This window comes from Myxine glutinosa, chromosome 8 (assembly GCF_964187855.1).
Source record: "Myxine glutinosa chromosome 8, kmMyxGlut1.1, whole genome shotgun sequence".
In the NCBI taxonomy this organism is placed as follows: domain Eukaryota; kingdom Metazoa; phylum Chordata; class Myxini; order Myxiniformes; family Myxinidae; genus Myxine; species Myxine glutinosa.
This window is the reverse complement of record NC_136268.1, coordinates 63,965,640-63,985,223: the sequence shown is the minus strand read 5'-3', so window position 1 is coordinate 63,985,223 and position 19,584 is coordinate 63,965,640. Positions and strand designations below refer to the sequence as shown.

Genomic DNA, 19,584 nt, shown 5'->3' with positions numbered 1-19,584 from the left:
TCCTCAATTTATTGATTAATCAAAAAAAAAAATAGTGTTTTTGACAAAGGACTTGCTCACTATTGTGCCGAAATTTCAGCTTCCTAGCTCAAAGGATGGCTGAGATATCGCCCGGACAAACAAACAAGAAAGAAAACAAGAAAGAAAACAAGAAAACAAACAAACAAACAAACAACCAGAGTGAAAACTGAGTACTCTCTTTCAGCGTGCGTCACTGCCGAGCCCCCTTCGGTGCCCGGCAATGACGATTTGCAATGCCTGGAGATGGCATAGGAAAGGAGCGGTGTACAACAAGAAACCAGAGTGAAAACTGAGTACTCTCTTTCAGCGTGCGTCACTGCCGAGCCCCCTTTGGTGCCCGGCAATGACGATTTGCAATGCCTGGAGATGGCATAGGAAAGGAGCGGTGTACAACAAACAAACAAACAACCAGAGTGAAAACTGAGTACTCTCTTTCAGCGTGCGTCACTGCCGAGCCCCCTTCGGTGCCCGGCAATGACGATTTGCAATGCCTGGAGATGGCATAGGAAAGGAGCGGTGTACAATTATCACAAAATATTTTCATAATCAATTGGCTAATCGCATAACTAAACCACTAGTGCTTCATCCGAAGATGTATCTTTTAGAAATTTAATTAAATGTCATTTATAAAAAATTAAATAATTAATTGATTACTCAATAAATAATTAATCGATTAATCAATAAATAATTAATAGATGAAATGATTAATCAATAAATCAAAAATATCCTTGATAGCCACATCACTTGGTCACTCATGTCCAAATATTAGCTTCCCAGCTCAAAACGTGCCTGAGATATTGGCCAAATGAGAAAGAAAATAAATAAATGATTAATAATGAAAATAAATAAATAATAATCATAAAAAAATTAAATTATTAATCAATTTGGTCAGAGAACACATAAACTACCACTATTTCATCAGAATCTGTAACTTAAAAAAAAAATTTTTTTTGGTCATTAATCGAATAATTAAATAATTAATCGATTAATTGATTAATTAATAAATCAAAAATATCCTTTGCAGCCAAATCACCTGGTCATTGGCATGTCCAAATGTCAGCTTCCTAACTCAAAAGGTGCCTGAGTTAATGGTCAGAAGAGAAAGGAAATTTGATTAATTAAATAAGTACTTAATTAATCGCTAATAATTAAATAACTCCTCAATTTATTGATTAATCAAAAAAAAAAATAGCGTTTTTGACAAAGGACTTGCTCACTATTGTGCCGAAATTTCAGCTTCCTAGCTCAAAGGATGGCTGAGATATCGCCCGGACAAACAAACAAGAAAGAAAACAAGTACACATACATTCAAAGTACACCGCCCCCATGCCAAATAATTAAATATCCTACAGCGCGGCATTGCCGGGGCGCCTCAGGCGCCCGGCAATACTGCAGTGCAGCTCATTGAGGCTGCATTGGGAGGGAGAGGTGTACACTAATTGATTGATTAATTGTATAATTAAAATCAATAAAAGATTATCACAAAATATTTTCATAATCAATTGGCTAATCGCATAACTAAACCACTCGTGCTTCATCCGAAGATGTATCTTTGAGAAATTTAATTAAATAAGTCATTTATAAAAAATTAAATAATCAATTGATTACTCAATAAATAATTAATCGATTAATCAATAAATAATTAATAGATGAAATGATTAATCAATAAATCAAAAATATCCTTGATAGCCACATCACTTGGTCACTCATGTCCAAATATTAGCTTCCCAGCTCAAAAGGTGCCTGAGATATTGGCCAAATGAGAAAGAAAATAAATAAATGATTAATAATGAAAATAAATAAATAATAATCATAAAAAATTAAATTGGTAATCAATTTGGTCAGAGAACACATAAACTACCACTATTTCATCAGAATCTGTAACTCAAAAAAAAAATTTTTTTGGGTCATTAATCGAATAATTAAATAATTAATCGATTAATTGATTAATTAATAAATCAAAAATATCCTTTGCAGCCAAATCACCTGGTCATTGGCATGTCCAAATATCAGCTTCCTAACTCAAAAGGTGCCTGAGTTAATAATGGTCAGAAGAGAAATGAAATTTAATTAATTAAATAAGTACTTAATTAAACGCTAATAATTAAATAACTCCTCAATTAATTGATTAATCAAAAAACAAAAAATACCGTTTTTGACAAAGGACTTGCTCACTATTGTGCCGAAATTTCAGCTTCTTAGCTTGAAGGATGGCTGAGATATCGCCCGGACAACCAAGAAAACAAACAAACAAGAAACCAGAGTGAAAACTGAGTACTCTCTTTCAGCGTGCGTCACTGCCGAGCCCCCTTTGGTGCCCGGCAATGACGATTTGCAATGCCTGGAGATGGCATAGGAAAGGAGCGGTGTACAACAAGAAAGCAAGAAAACAAGAAACCAGAGTGAAAACTGAGTACTCTCTTTCAGCGTGCGTCACTGCCGAGCCCCCTTCGGTGCCCGGCAATGACGATTTGCAATGCCTGGAGATGGCATAGGAAAGGAGCGGTGTACAACAAACAAGAAAGAAACCGGAGTGAAAACTGAGCACTCGTTTTCGGCATCATGCAGCCGTTATGCAGCGATGAGACGTCATGCAGCGCCTGGAAAAGGAATAAGAAACGAATGGTGTGGAAAACATGAGACGAAAGAAGAGATGTGAATAGAGATGAGAACTGCTGTTTTGTTGTCATTGGATCTTTGAGTTATTTTTGGTTTATTCTTTCAGGACAAAGTTAATTCATGTAATATATGTCAGTGTCTTGATTTCTAAGCTATTGGTTACTCTTGTCATTACACGATCTGCCTTTATGTATTTCCTATTTATATGTTTAGGTGAGTCCTTAATGACGTCTCTGCCATCCTAACCTTAAACCAACCCATGTTTTTTCTTCTTCTGTCGTCTGATGAGAGCAGTGGGATTGTTGCCGCAGCAAGAGATAAATACGAGGCTGGATAATCATGACCGATGGCTGAGAGAACTGCAGAAAGACATGAACAACGTGTCTGCTGCGACACAGGATGTGAAAGGAAAATTTGATGACCTGGAGGAAAGGATGAGTCAACATGAAGGTCTGAAACAGCTTATCCCCCAACAAATAGGTTGCTTTAAATCATTATGCAGGATGATTTGTAATGTACATGTGTGTCGTTTGTCCAGACCGCAAATTCACAAAGATATTTCAGAAACGAGTACACCCGCTCACTACACGAGAGCGGCAGGAGGAGTCATGTTATTAATATTATCCTTGCTATTATTTCCAATTATTACCCGGCGCTCACGAAGCGAAAATCAGGGTTAAGCATTAGGGTGCGTATGCGTGACATACGTGTCTGCATTTTTGAAATTCATTTTCTCGGGAACCGGTTGTCTGATTGACACGAAATTTTACCATAGGAGCGCCTCGCGTGTAGAATTTTTTTATTCATAATTATGACATCGTAGGTCACGTGGTACGGACGCTATCTTGGAAAAAAGTTACACCTCTATATCTCCCAAACCGCTCAATGGAAAAAGTTGAAACAAGGCTCATTGTCAAGTACTCCCCGTGGTGAATAAGATATATTCATGATGATCTCATCAGTGCCTTCATTATGACGTCATAATCTGGAAAAGCGCGATACAAAATAAATGAATTATTATTATTATTATTATTTGACAAGTACAATGCTTGATCTGATCAGTATGAAAAAAATATATTCCTCCCAAACTTAGTCCGATGGACACGAAATTTGTACCATAGCAGCACCTCCTCCTGTAGAATATTTTAATGATAATTATGACATCATGGGTCACGTGGTGCAGGCACTATCTTGGAAAAACTTCATACCACTATAACTCTGAAACCGCTCGATGGAAAAATTGAAACGTTGCTCATTGTCAAGTACTCCCCATGGGGAATGATATATGTTAGTGGTGATGTCATCGGTGCCTCCATTATTATGTCATAATTCGACAAGTATAACGCTTCATCCGATCAGTATGAATTTTTTTCTCTCCAACTGTTGGTCTGATGCACACTAAATTTTCACCATAGAAGTGTCTCCTGTAGAATATTTTAATGATAATTATGATGTAATATGTCACGTGGTACAGGCACCATCTTGGAAAAACTGAAAATTGTTGCACCTCTATATCTCCAAAACCGCTCCAGGGAAATAATTGAAACGTGGCTCATTGTAAAGAACTCTGCATGGGGAACAGGTGTTGTTAATGATGACGTCAATGGTGTCGTAATTATGATGTCATAATTAGACAGGACAATGCAACGCTCAACAGACAAATATTTAAATTTGTTGAGTGTGATCTATGCAACAATTATATTAGAGAATATAACTTTATGATTTAATCGTTCACGTGGTCTGGCAGCCATATTGGATGAAAGAAAAAAAAAACGCTCAAAAATAGAAGAGTTGGCTCACACCAAGTTGACTGTGCAGGGTAAGTATTCTAAGAATACCATCTAGTTATTACTATTATTTACGTTAGATCAGGTCATTAGAAAGATCTAAATTAAATCCCCTAAAATAAAATTTACTTCAGGGTGTCGGGGAGGTGGGGAGGGAGGTGGGGAGGGAGGTGGGAGGTTGGCAATATAGCAAGTTACAAAACCTCTTGGGGTGGGGGATATTGTTGTGTAATTGGAGTGGACATTAATATTGTGCTATTATCTATAGTGTTGTTATTGCTTTTGGTGTTATAAGCGGCCTTGGAAAAACGCCAAGGAAGCAGCAGGAAGGGTCATGTGTTTAACTCTTGTGGGGTATATAGACTACAGTAGATCTACGATCAGATGCAATCGTCGATGTGATAAGCATAGATTGCCTTACGGATATCGGGATTCCTCCAAATTTATTTCAGTTTAGTGTTAAACAGCAGTAGCAATTGTTTAAAAAGTGTTTGTGGTTTATACTATTTTTACTTCTAGTAGGGGGTGCTCCCACAAAAACGTCACACTAAGCTGTTTATACACGTTAACATGGCGTTTGTTCAAGGAGGAAACAACCCTTGGAGAGGGGGATATTATTAATATTAATATTCTTTTGTAATAACATTAATATTATGCTAATGCCATTAGCATTGCTTTTACTTTTGTTATCAGAGGTGGCTTTGGAAAAACGCCACGATAAAGCTATCTTAACACGGATATACACCTCAACACGCAAACCACTTGGTAGGGAAAACCCCTTGGGGTGGAGGGAGGAAGTTAAATCACTACAACCTCCATTGTGTGACCCTTAGTCTCCCTGTCAAGTTTGGTTGAGATTGGATAAGTAATGACTGAATGTATCGCGGTCAAAAATCGTCAGACAGACAGACACCAAGTTGCGTATTTTCGTACGATATCCCTTTTTCTCTCTCTCCTTTTCCTCTCTCTTCTGGGATTCTTTGTTTTTCTTTCGCGATCACCACCTTTTCATGATACAACTATCCTCGGAGGAGTGGAGGAACAACAGAGGGAGACTTGGAGGAAGAATGGGCGAGGTGAAGTAGGAGAGAGTATGGGGAGAGGAAGTGAGAGGACACAGGAGCTGAGCAGGGTATCAGCTCAAACACAGCAATAGGTGGGCTGAAAGAACATGATGGGAAAGCCAGGGATGAAAAAGCAATACAGCAATAAATGGAAAGGTAGGTGGAGGGAGACGGGAGAAGATCAACACGATAACCTAAAAGAGAAGGGGTACACTTGTGGAGGGATAATGGGGGTAGGAAACATAATGAGTATGGATGGGGAATAACCTGCGAAAGAGGTGAACAGCCACCTTGAAGCCCTGGAGGGAAGAATGACATTGAACAAACTGAGGAAATTGGTTACATAGGTAAGAGAAAAGAGAAGCAAATGAGTGGAGGTGAACAGTGAGCCTGGATTTTGACAGTTTCACAAAAAGTGGTTTATTAGTGGCAGAACATGTGACCTGGAGAAGCTAGGGGACATAGCATGGAAAGAGCAGACAATGCAAGACCAGAAAGGAGGTAGTAAAAGATAACATATCTTCACGTTGTCGACATATCAAGGTGTGAGGTGGGGCATCAACCCATAGGTTTTAGCAGTGTTCCATTGACATGTGGATGAAGCAGAACTCCATAAAGCTGCATAAATGCAATCCTTTTTTTTCAAACAACCTGATTGACCATCAACTTGGATTCTGTCCATGGTCACTGAACTTTGCATTTGCAAATGCTTCTCTCCGAACAATGATCAGAGGCCCTATATCTCAAAGAAGAGGTCAGGACCATCTCCCTGGAACTAATTCCAGCATTCAACACAGTCCGATATACTACTCGGATTGTCAAACCTGCGGTCTGTGGCATAAAAGATTGACTTCATACCTTGCTTGCTGAATTCTTCCACTCACACATTCAACCCAATGTTATCAATGGAATCCTTCCCTCTCTCAGTTGAGACTGGAGTGTCATGAGTAAGTGTCTTCGGCTCAAATAAAATGTTCCTCATGGACAATCATACGAAGGTCTGAAAACCCCCTCTTCCTGGTTGCAGTTGATGCCACATTATGCCATACCCTGTCTCACTGTCAGGCTGACAGTAGCTGCATCAATCTCGACCAATCTGGAATTTATTTGATTCTGGTATGCTGACAAATGGAACGTATCGTCAACCCTTTCACATCTCACATTCGCACCTTTTTAATCCAGAGGGATCATCAAAGGAATTCAACCCTGGTGGGATGACCACATATCAAAGCTGGCCTCCAAAACCAGCTGCACACTGTGCATCATCCCTAGTTCCAAGTCTTTGAACAATTATGTCTTCTCTCGGTCTACAAGGCCTTTGTTCATTGCTCAATGGAGTAATGCTTTATCCAATGGGTTAGTACCACAGCATCACATCTGTTTCTCCTTGAATATATGTTATCTAAAACTGTCATTCCTATTTGCATCTCTCATGATGAGGCAGAAGCACATGCCCTGTTGGTTAAACATCAAAGACAGGTTGGTGGCATCTCCATTTGGTGGCATCTCCATTTGGTGGCATCGCCTCGCTTCTGTCCTTCATTCCTTCGTGGGTTCATTTATTTGAAAATAAATCACCTTCATTCGGTCGTTGCTCTATTCTTCTGTCTGTGGAAGTGACTGCCTTTGCCTGTTGTCTCATGTCCCTGCCTCCAGTCTTTCAATAATTCTTCTCATCGTTAACGCGTTCTTTCTTTCATTCTAAATTTTTCTCTCTTCTTATCTTGCTGACCCAAGATGCCATCCCTTTCCTTTTCTGCCATTCAAGCACTTATTTTGTCTGCGGGTATCTTTACTGGAGCGTGGCTGTTTTGTAGGTTAGAGGAGAATTTGAAAATTTGTGAGGATGCCGATGATAACTTGCCTAATCTTTGTAAAGGACACCATGGGATCTTTAACAACTACCAATGTAATACCAGCAGAAAGGGTTGTCTGTTTTACCTCCATCTCAGGGATGGCAAATGCATACATTGATCCCTCACCATGCATATGAAACACCAGGATGACAGTTTATAACTGGGCCAAGATTCAAACCCAGACAAGATATCTTAGAGGAAAGAGTGCATACCTCTAACCTATCCTGCCAGCCCAACTCACCTACTCTTGTGCTTTTTCCCTTGTAAATTTTTTCCTTGTTACCTTTTCGTGTTCTGCACATCGGTGAACCTAGTACCCCTTGTCACTTAATTCTTCCAAAAACGAAGATTTCTGTCGACAAAAAACACTTAGAAAGAAAACAAAACAGATCAAAGTTGAGAGAATATGAAACGTTTTGTTTTTCAGATGGAATGGGAAGAGAGAAAAAAAAAAAAAAAACACCCAAAGTATAATCATTACCAAAGAGATATAGAGTTACGAGGGGTCTTAGACACGTCATATCTGTAAATAAATGCAACAGCAGTAACAGAAGTATATTCTTTCTTAAGTTATATTTCATCACAAATTGTTTCATTTTGTTCTACAGGCATACCACGAGAACCTCCAGAGGAAATGATTAATAAGTTAGTCCAGAAAGCCCTTTCAACACACTTGGGTACTCTTTGGAGCATGATGGAGGATCAAGTGCATCAGTTGTCTGCCAGGATCACCAGCCTGTCCAGAGATGTGGCGAGTACAAGGCGGACAATTCGTACCATGGACGAAAGAGTAACCGTGATGGCTTTGGAAAAGGCACGATGTTGTGAGCACGTCTACAGGCAAGTTGAGTCCAATGCTGCATCAATTTCTTCGCTTGGTGTTCAGGTATCCCAGCTGCGTGATCTTAACAGCACCTTGTTGAATGTGAAACATCGGCTGGACACATCATTAGCAAAGCTGGCTTTGAAACCGACACCAGAACACCTTGGAAATGAGACGAGTGACCATTATGGCACATTTCAGCCTGGCCTTGTGCACGTCACCGTGAGCAGAAAGGAGTTTGAAGGTGCAAATAAGCTGTTGGATAACCATACGGCTCAGCTGATGGGACTATCTCAGCAGTTTGACTCTTTCGCAATGGACGCGGAGAGCACGAAGAACCTGCTGTTTGAACAGACGAGTCTGCTTAATCTCACCGAAGATCTTTTGACGTCGTCCATTGATCGTGTCGAAGAAAAGTTTGAAAAACAGATGAACGAAACGCAACGAGAGGTTTCAGACATGAACAGAAGCATACGAGAAAACCTATTTGAATGCAGAGAAAAGTTTCAGCATGTAATGGACATTGTACACAATATTTCCGAAGATGAATTAAAGCAAAATGATATGAGAGGCCGAAAATATTTGACAACAGAATCGATTTATGTTGAACCTGATGGCCGAGGCGATACCGAAGAAAGCAGCACGGACTTGGACTGCGCACAACTGCAGTTAGAAATAGATGACCTTAGAGAATTGCATGCCAACAAGTTAAACCATCTTGAGAGTCAAATTGCTAAAGAGAAACAACTTTTTACAGAAAATAAAGTAGAAGTCGAAGAAAATTTCACGAGAATTTTCAATGTCATGATCAGAGTCATTGAAAAACAAAAAGAGAATATGAATGATCACGCCATCATTCAGGATAATTTTCAACAACTCTACAGAACTGTGGAGCAAATCGTAGCAGAACAAAGTAAAAGTAACTTGCAAATAGGCATTCTCAACGACTCCTTTAGTGCACTTTTGGAAGATGCAGTGCGCCATTCCATCGCATTGGAGAACCTTGGAATATCGCTCGACATTGATGACGACGATGAACTACCAGAAACGAATGTTAATTTGATTAATTTGCAAGAAAAGGTTGATGGCGTCATGAAAGTCTTACTGGACCATACGATGCATTTCAAAGATTTTCAATCTGTGTTGAATGAACTCCAGCAAGACATCAGCAATTTGGACATCCACAATGCCGCGCAACGCCTATCAGACCTGGAAAATGCTGTTGGTTTACTTGACCCGTCGCAAATATCTCAAACTCATAGTTTTTCTCAAGAAGTGGATGGAAACGATACGACGGACGCGAGGTTGAGCAGACTCGAAGGATTGCGGGGAAACTTGGACATGTTGAGACGCAGCGTCACCGAGTCCTTAGAAAGGCTTCATTCTTGCTGTTTATCGGATGGCATAAACTTGGCAGAACTTCGGCAGGAGATGGCGCGCAATGTCAGCGAGTTAAAACGTACTATGGGTGAGCTGGTAGTCGCCCAGAGGGCAACACCACACAACATCCAAGCACTGGTGAAGAAAACGTTCCAGAAGTGGCGCAGAAAGAAGACGCAAAAAAAGCAAAGGTCCACCAAGTCATCACAACAGAAACAGGCCAGAAAACCCAGCCACAGAACTATTCGTGATGTTTCTACATTAAACAGTAAGTACTATAAACAAGGTTTGCAAGAATAATTTTACACTTTTACAGAAAAAGTGTAAAACCTCCAGTTCTGTGTCTGAGTGTGGTGAACATTGGTTTTTACTTGCCTTGTTGAAGCTAATCAAAGTTAAGGTATCTGCACCAGATCTGTCATGTCTTTCTGTTATCGTTTCATCCCTGTGCTGGTAATTGTGTTTTTAACCCATTCCTGAGTCTTATCCATACCTTGTTGGTGCATATCGTGACAATTCCATGTTTGGGTGTCAAGCAGAATTCATCGTTTTGTTCATGGTAATGTTGTTATTACCTCCGCCACCGAAGACGGATGTTTTCACCCCTGTCTGTTTGTTTGTGAACAGGATATCTCAAAAAGTTGTGGACGGATTCGGACGACATTTGGTGGAGAGGTTGGATATGTTACAAGGACGAAATGATTCGATTTGGGTGAAGAACAGGAGTCCTTTCATTTGATCAGATAATTTTTTAAGTGATTCTTCACCATTGAGTGATAGGGCACAATATCTCAAAAGGTTATGGACGGATTCCGAAGAAACCTGGTGGGCAGGTTGGGTGTGTGATAAGGACGAATTCATTCGACTTCAGTGAATATCCGGATACGAGAGTTATTTTAATTTTTCAAGTGATTCTTCACCATTGAGTAATAGTGCCAGAAACGATATATGACGACATTTTTTTTTTTTAACGATCAAAAAGTTGTGGACGACGTATGACAGAACTAGTTTGATTTGGGTAAGTGACAAGAACAAGCCGATTAGATTTTGGTTCAGGTTCGAATCCAGATTTGGCCTATCGATGAGATACAAAACGTAAACTGTTCAGCCTGGCAGAGGCATGCGCTCTCTCTCTCTCTACCAAATGCCATTCTAATTAATGTTGTTGGTATTGATGTTGTTAAATCCACAATTCTCATGGGTTTCTTGACGAGTTGAGATTTTCTGATGAGGCAACTTCTACATCAATGTAGGATAGCTAGAACCACCACAATTAGCTTATTTTGGTTCCAAAACTATGATGATGAAATCTTTGACACATCACCTTGTACCAGAAAGACTAAGCTCCCTGCCATGATGCTTCAAATGTACGAAGGTTCTTGAACGATGTCTTCTCAGACAAGCGGATTGGTAGACGTGGATCAAGTGATTGGCCCCGTCGCTTGCTTCACCCATCCCTATTGGACTGCATTGTATGAGGTTATGTAAAACTGTTGTTTACTCATCAAAACCACATTCTTTGGATGAACTTAGGGCTATGATCACAAATGCAATTCATGAAATTACTCAACAGCAACTGGACAATGTTTTCATCAAGTTGGAATATCGGATTGAATGATTTATTATAAAAGACTAGCGAAGGTACCTGATGTTGCTGGGCAATGCAGAGTCGCTTCGCTGACGGGAATATTATAAGATGTGAGGGGGAGGAGATAGGAGGTGGCCATGGAGAGAGGAGGGGAGGGTAGGGGGAAGGTAGGATGAGGGGGAGAAGAGGATTGGGGGTGGGGAGGATGGGGTTAGGAGGGGTGGGGCGAGGATGTGAGGGGAGGAGAAGGGGAGAGGGAGGAGGAGAGAGGGGATGGGTGAAGGGGAAGAGGAGAGGAGGAGAAGGGAGAGGAGGGCAAGGGAAGGGCAGAGCAGGAGGACGGGGATGGTGGAGAGCAGGAGGGAGCAGGGGTTCCATTACTAAAGCAGGCGTTCCAGTTCCATTCCCAATAAGCTTGAAGAGCGTTGAACGAAGGAGCCTTTATTTAATCCATAACACTATATGGATTTCCCATTCTCTTTTTTGAAATCTCAGAACTTCGGTAATCTCGGCCTCACCAAACTGACAATCATCTTAATTCTGATGAAGCAGCTACAGTAACTTAGTTACATGGAAGGAAGGAAGTTTGTAGAGTGCTCACCAAGTGGTTTAAGCACTCAAGCAAGCACTCCAACAAAATGGTTGAAGACTACTTCGGTTTCTTTTACAATCTTAGCATTGGCTTGAATGGCAATTTGTAATTACATTTCCAAATACGATAAAAAGTCAGCTGTGATAGAAAGTCAATTAAACCGCTTTCGACTATATCGCCATGGCTTACAAACAACCGTTGATAAGGAACGGCTTGCTTTTATGGCATTTTCAGAGCCGTGATGCTCTACACACGCTAAGCGACCAGACCTAATGGTGGTGAACAAAGGAGCCTTTATGTAATCTGTAATACTATATGGATTCCCAGCTCTCTTTTTTAAATCCCAGAACTTTGATTATATACTTTAATTCATCTGTGAGAGGCTATCGTGGAAAATCGTATCATATAATGCATAAAACCGCTCAAAGCTCCTAATTTCAAAACTATAGCACCTACAAGAGCAATGTATGCAGCGATTCATAGGTATGAAGATCAGACATTTGATGATGTGACTGAGGAAAGTGAAAAAATAATTTTGAGCACTTAATCGTGCATAAACCGTTGCGGTCTGTTCCAAGGAAAGGCATTTTTGAGCATGCCCAAAAAGCTTAAGACTCCTATGCGGGATAGTGATAAAACCTGTTTTTGTTTTAATTAAATAAGCCGGTCGATTCTCTCCAAAAGGGGTGTTTAAACACACCCAACACCCAGTTTTCATTCATGCCTTCCTTCGGCCCTCTCGGTTTCATGGTTTTAGAGTTATGGAGGACACACATTAATGGGCACACCTTGCCTTTTATTTATTATTATTATTATTATTATTATTATTATTATTATTATTTTAGATGGTGGTGATGTTGACGCCTAAAAATTTAAACTGTATCGAGTAAAAACCTTATGAATTATGCTTTCATGCACCATTTACAGTTTGTTTCCCTCATGTCATCATGTGTAAATCGAAAGTTTAAACGGTTGAAATTTGCAAAAATATTTTTTGGACACAATATATATATATATTTGCAGAGAACTCCACTCCATGTCACACAATATCCCATCCCTCTGCTGGCAGACAGCAGCTGCATCTCTCTGCTGATCTTGAAATGATTAGATGCTGGTCTGATAAATGGAACATGTCCTTCAATCCTGGAAAATCTCAGTTTCACCTTGTCACTCCAGATGTATTGTTAAATGAATGAACCCACCTATGTATTTGATTGATCATCCACTGGAAGAGGTTCGGTGTTACTTTTTGCCAGGTGTTCTTCATCTTCATAATAAAAAAAGGCTTTCAATTGGTTGGCCTTGATGGAAAGGGGTAAGGTGTTAAGCTGTCTGTAGCCACCTGGGGCAGTACTACCACCTGTCCCTTTGGGGCCTTTAGTCGAACATTGGCTCTGCCAGTGGGAGGGTGGGGGGGGGGGGGGGGGTTGCAGGTTTTCGGGTGTTCTTCCTGCCTTACAGGTCACGTTTCTGGTTCTGGAGTGTCAGCGAAAGTGTACCGTTGGAGTCGGTTTTCTCACCTGCTTGCCATCAGAAAGCTAGAGGCTTGCACCCAGGTGGCGCATAATCTTGGGTCCCCTTCTCTGCCAGTTTGTGACTGGAGCCGCACCAATCATTTAATTATGGGAGGCCCTTCCGAGTTTACTAGTCTGCACTGTTGTTGCCCTCTCTAATGCACCTTAGTTGTCTTCAAAATTCTCTGGGGTCCCTCCAAATTCTCTCTGAACTGTGGACCAATCATCTACACTCCACAGCACACCCATCCTGATTATATATTCCCATCTTTCTTTACTTTTCCACCCAGGTGGCTACGATTGATTTTTGGCCTTGGCCTTTCCCTGTCGTGCTAATAAATAGTCTTTCGAACTTCTAGGCCTCATCATCAGCCTCGACCTTTTCCGGGCTGAGGACATAGCAAAGCTGGCCTCCAACGCCAGCGGCACAATGTGCATCCTCAGTCGATACAAGCCTTTGCTTGGAAAATTAGAGTTACTCAGTCTGCAAAGCCTTTGTCACCAAACCTGGACAAACAAAAAGTGTCACCAAACCAATATTTGGATGCAATATATTTTATTACTTGCAAAATGGAAGATTTTAAAAGTATGTTGGTTAGTCTTGTGCATTATTACTTGGCCAAAAAATTATTTTTTGTACGATATCCCTTTTTCTCACTCCTTTTGGTTGAAATGGTTTTCTATTTGATGAATATAAAACCACCATCGTGAAGTTTTTTGGAAAAACTGGACAAGTATGTTGACCAATCCGGTTTGTGTGTGTTTGTTTGTTTGTCCGCTTACTTATACTTGCCTACAGGTCACAATTTTAAACCGATCTTCACGAAACTTCACCAAATCGTAGAGTTTGTGGTCCGACGAAATCCTATATATTTTTGAGGTGAAAAGGTCAAAAGGTCAACATGGGCCAAAGGTGAACCACGTTTTTCAGATTTCAAAAATTCTCAATTTTCATCTGATTGACTTGAAATTTGAAAAGGATTTTCATATCAGCAAAGTGAATTCAGCCACCAACTATTTTTGAGATCAACATCGGCCAATAGGTCAACATAGGCGAAAGGTGAACCACTTTTTTTCAAATTTCGAAAATTCTCAATTTTTGTCCGATTGACCTGAAATTTGAAAAGGATTTTCATATCAGCTAACTGAATTCAACCACCGACTAATTTTGAGATCAACATAGGTCACGTGGTCAACATAGGCCCAAGGTCAACCACTTTTTCTCGAATTTCTAAGATCCTCAATTTTAATCCGATTGACTTGAAATCTGAGTAAGATTTGCATATCAGCTCACTGAATCCAACCACCAACTATTTTTGAGATCAACATGGGCCAAAAGGTCAACATAGGCGAAAAGTGAACCACATTTTTTCAAATTTCGAAAATTCTCAATTTTCATCTGATTGACTTGAAATTTGAAAAGGATTTTCATATCAGCTCACTGAATCCAACCACCAACTATTTTTGAGATCAACAAAGGCCAAAAGGTCAACAAAGGCGAAAGGTGAACCACTTTTTTTCAAATTTCGAAAATTCTCAATTTTCATCTGATTGACTTGAAATTATTTGAAAAGGATTTTCATATCAGCAAACTGAATTTAACCACCAACTATTTTTGAGATCAACAAAGGCCAAAAGGTCAACATAGGCCAGATTTCTAAAATTGTCAATTTTCGTCCGATTAACATAAAATTTGAAGACAATTTGCATATCAGGTCACAAAATCCAACCACCAACTATTTTTGAGATCAACAAAGGCCAAAATGTCAACATAGGCGAAAGGTGAACCACTGTTTTTCAAATTTCGAAAATGCTCAATTTTCATCTGATTGACTTGAAATTATTTGAAAAGGATTTTCATATCAGCTCACTGAATCCAACCACCAACTATTTTTGAGATCAACATAGGCCAAAAGGTCAACATAGGCGAAAGGTGATCCACTTTTTTTCAAATTTCGAAAATTCTCAATTTTCATCTGATTGACTTGAAATTTTAAAAGGATTTTCATATCAGCTCACTGAATTCAACCACCGACTAATTTTGAGATCAACATAGGTCACATGGTCAACATAGGCCCAAGGTCAACCACTTTTTCTCGAATTTCTAAGATCCTCAATTTTAATCCGATTGGCTTGAAATCTGAGTAAGATTTGCATATCAGCTCACTGAATCCAACCACCAACTATTTTTGAGATCAACATGGGCCAAAAGGTCAACATAGGCGAAAGGTGAACCACTGTTTTTCAAATTTCCAAAATTCTCAATTTTCATCTGATTGACTTGAAATTATTTGAAAAGGATTTTCATATCAGCTAACTGAATTCAACCACCAACTATTTTTGAGATCAACAAAGGCCAAAAGGTCAACATAGGCCAGATTTCTAAAATTGTCAATTTTCATCCGATTAACATAAAATTTGAAGACAATTTGCATATCAGGTCACAGAATCCAACCACCAATTCTTTTTGAGGTAAAAAGGATGCTCTACTGAGTGCCATTCTACTTTGTTCTATTTTGCCAAGTGTTGCTCTGTGAGTGATTTTTCATTCTGTCTGTCTGTCTGTCAATCACCTGCAGGACACAATTGTAAACAAATCTTCACGAAACTTCACCAGGTGGTTGAGTTCGTCAAAAGGAAGAAGCCTGTTGATTTTGAGGTCATAGGTCATATTGAGGTCAAATTTCTAAAATTGTCATTTTTCATCCGATTGACTCGAAAAGTGAACGGCATTTGCACATTGAGTCACTAAATTGGGAAACCAACTATTTGAGGACAAAAGGTCAAAGGTCAACTCAAGGTCAAACTTCTAAAATCATTGATTTTCATCTGAAGAATTGTCACTTTTCATCCTATTAACTTGATAATTAAACAGCAATTACATAGTGCATCAATGAATTGGGAAACCAACTACTTTTGAGGTCAAAAGGGTCAAAAGGTCAACTCAAGGTCAAACTTCTAATATCAATTTTCATCTGAAAAATCATCAATGTTAATGCGATTGACCCAAGCTTTGATTAAGATCGTCAATTTTAATCTAAATGAAATGGACAATTTGATGTATCCATGGCAACTTTTTATTTTGGGGAGGGTGGATTTTGCTCGTATCGGGCTCTGCATGACGTCTTCTTGTTTTTACTTCTGTCATTTTTTAAATTTTATGTCCCCTATTTCTGCTTGTTTGCAGAATGCCACAGGCTGCAGGATCAGGTTGCATTCTTTTGGGGATTGAGCCATGTTACCAATTCCTCTAATATGGTACCATTTGATTTACTCTTCACAAACCATGGATTCAAGAAACCTCCAAGGGTTGGTGTGTTCAGTGCACCTTGCCACGGCGTCTACGCTTTTCACTTCACACTGACTGTTCAAGGTGGATTCAGCACTTGGCGTGAACTCAGAGCGGCACTCGTCGTGAATGGCCACGACCGTGTCGTGAGCAAACCTGGGATTGGCACTGCGCATGCTTGGACACCGCGTACAACGCAACATTTGTCTGCTTTTGCACTATTAGAACTAAAAGCTGGACAGCAAGTGTGGGTATGTCTGCACGCAGGCAAATTGTGCACTGGACACCCTTCTTTATCGACCTTTGCAGGGTTTTTGCTGGTGGGCAGGTAAATACTATGTTATTCACCTGAGTGAATAAATGTGGAGTACCGTACTATTAGCCTGTGCTGAAGCATGAAGCAATACCTCGTGTTCACAATTTTCATCCTTCTCCACCTCTGCTCTGATTTGGGTCATCTTTTCAGTTTTACAGTCGAACATGGAGATTCAAGTTCCATGTTGTCACCCAAGGATATGTTTACAGGTTTTCGAAGCATGACTTTTTGAAAATGACGACTTTACATATGTATTTTATTTTATGCCTTTATACAGTTCATACCATTCCAACTTGAACATAATTCACCGAGACCAAATGGATGTTTTCTGGGAAAAAGTTTTTTTTTTTTTTTACTATATGTTTGCAATGTGAATCTTCATGGTGTAACTTAAACAGAGTATACAAAATTGTTGGTGAGTTTTTTTTTATTGCAGCATCAGCAGCCTACCTGCAAACAAGTCTTTGGAAGTTGTTGTAAAAAAATATATATATTCAATCCTTCCTAACCCTAACAGCTCATATTGTTAGCCCGTCCCCTGCGCAGCACAAGACGGGCTTTTACAATCACGTGTGTGTGTGTGTGCGCGTGTGTCCGGCCATAATTTTTTTTTTTTTTTTTTTTTTTTTTTTTACCGTTTGAGCTATTGTCATAAAATTTGCACCAAAGCTTTATTATGATAATATGGAGAAGGCAAATTAATAATTTGGTCAAAAGGTCAAAGGTCAGCATCACATAAAATCATAAATTTTCATCCAATTAACCTGAAATTTAAATTTACCATTTGAGTTTTTTCAACAAAAGCTTTATTATGAAAATATGGAGAAGGCAAATTAATAATTTGGTCAAAAGGTCAAAGGTCAGCGTCACAAAATCGTCATTTTTCACCCGATTGACCTGAAATTTAAATTTACCATTTCAGTTTTGGCATCAAATTTTCACCAAAGCTTTATGATGATATGGATAATGCAAATTAAGAATTTTGTCAAAAGGTCAAAGGTCAGTGTCACACAAAATCGTCAATTCTCACCCAATTGACCTGAAATTTAAAGAATTTGCATATCGGGTCATTGAATTGGTTCACCAATCAAAAGCTAGAAGCCGGCAAATTATTATATGAAAAAGGTCAAGATTGTATAAAATCACCAATTTTCACCCGATTGACCTGAAATTTAAGAATATGCATATCGGGTCACTGAATTGGTTCACCAATCAAAAGCTACTAGGGCATGCCCGTACGTGGGTGCCCGTTCCTTGCCAAAAAAAAAAAAAAACGCTACCCGTACGCTCTACCCCGCCCGTAAACAAAAAAAACAACGCTCTTCGCTTCCGCCCTTCGCTCTGACTGAATTGGGAGAAATAATGCGCATAAGAAATCGAGAAATTATTATTTTCTCCGGAAGAAATCGAATTACGAACCGTAATGGCGCACGCGCTCGGCTCGGCTCGCTCTCACATCGGCCACGCCTACGCAATAACGCGTTCTGTGATTGGCTGCCGGAAGTGCAGTCTTCACTGTCCGGAAGGTCGCAAATCGCAGTTACGATGAATCGCAAATTAGTTTTAATTAGTTTTAAAACATAGTTTAACGGCAACATAGTTTGCCAACGTGAAATAAATGAATACGCTCTCAAATGTGCCGTCCGAGGCAGAGTCTGTTCGCCACGTTCGGCACACGTGATAGCTCGCTGCTCTCTGATTGGTTGAATCGTTTTTTGGACATAGCTCGGTAACTACTTGTCCGATTAATATGAAACCTTGAAAAGGCACATCCTCGGGTCCCCAGCAATATACCTGGCAAGTTTAAAGTATATCGGACCCGTGGTTGTCGAGAAACAGCGGTCACAGACAAACAAACAAACACACACACAGACACACACACACACAGAGATTACTGGAATTATAGATAGATAAGCCAATTCTTTTTTAGATCAAAAGGTCAAGATTGTTTAAAATCACCAATTTTCACCCGATTGACCTGAAATTTGAAGAATTTGCATATCAGGTCACTGAATTGGTTCACTAATAAAAAGGTAGGAGTCGATTGTTTTTTTTAGATCAATAGTTCAAGATTGCTTAAAATAGTCAGTTTGCATTCAATTGTCCTGAAATTTTTAACAATTTGCATATTAGATCACAGAATTGGTTCACTAATAAAAAGGTAGGAGCCGATTGTTTTTTTTTTTAGATCAATAGTTCAAGATTGCTTAAAATCGTCAGTTTGCGTTCAATTGTCCTGAAATTTTTAACAATTTGCATATTAGATCACAGAATTGGTTCACTAATCAAAAGCTAGAAGCTGATTATTTTTTTAGATCTAAAGGTCAAAGGTTAAGTCTGTATAAAATCATCAATTTTCATTTCGTATTTTTTTGAAACTGTTTTCGTTATTTTGAGCATACGGAAGAGGAAGAAGAAGAAGAAGAAGAAGAAGAAGACGTCTGAAAAGCAAACGGACGTGGAAGAGCTTTGCATTTTCAGATGCTTTCTAGTGTTACTTTTGAATCTCTGATATTCCTCAATTATTTTGCTTTGCAGTTTAAATTTTATTTTGGAGCCATATATTTAGAAATTTATTTTGGAACTTTTAAAAACCTCCCTCTCCCCTCCTTTACTGACCATGCACTGACCTGCACCCTGCTCTCCCCCCACTCACAACCCACATTGTGTGCAAGTAATATATGGATGACCACTTATCTATCTTTTCTATCTCCTTTCTATTTTTCCTGCCATCA

The 19,584-nt window shown here is 39.5% G+C and overlaps 1 protein-coding gene across 2 annotated transcripts in view; it reads left to right on the top strand.

Moving 5' to 3' along the window:
• Positions 1-17,255, top strand: part of MMRN2 (multimerin 2) — a 58,217-nt gene extending 40,962 nt beyond the window's left edge. The window contains exons 5-7 of one of the 2 annotated variants that reach the window (XM_068124576.2): positions 2,935-3,090; positions 7,956-9,818; positions 16,432-17,255. In XM_068124576.2, coding sequence (XP_067980677.2) covers positions 2,935-3,090; positions 7,956-9,818; positions 16,432-16,865 — 2,453 coding nt within the window. In that variant the 3' untranslated portion in view covers positions 16,866-17,255. The remainder of the gene's footprint in view (positions 1-2,934; positions 3,091-7,955; positions 9,819-16,431) is intronic. The other variant, XM_068124577.2, reaches the window with a different exon arrangement.
• The last annotated feature ends 2,329 nt before the right edge of the window (positions 17,256-19,584 follow it).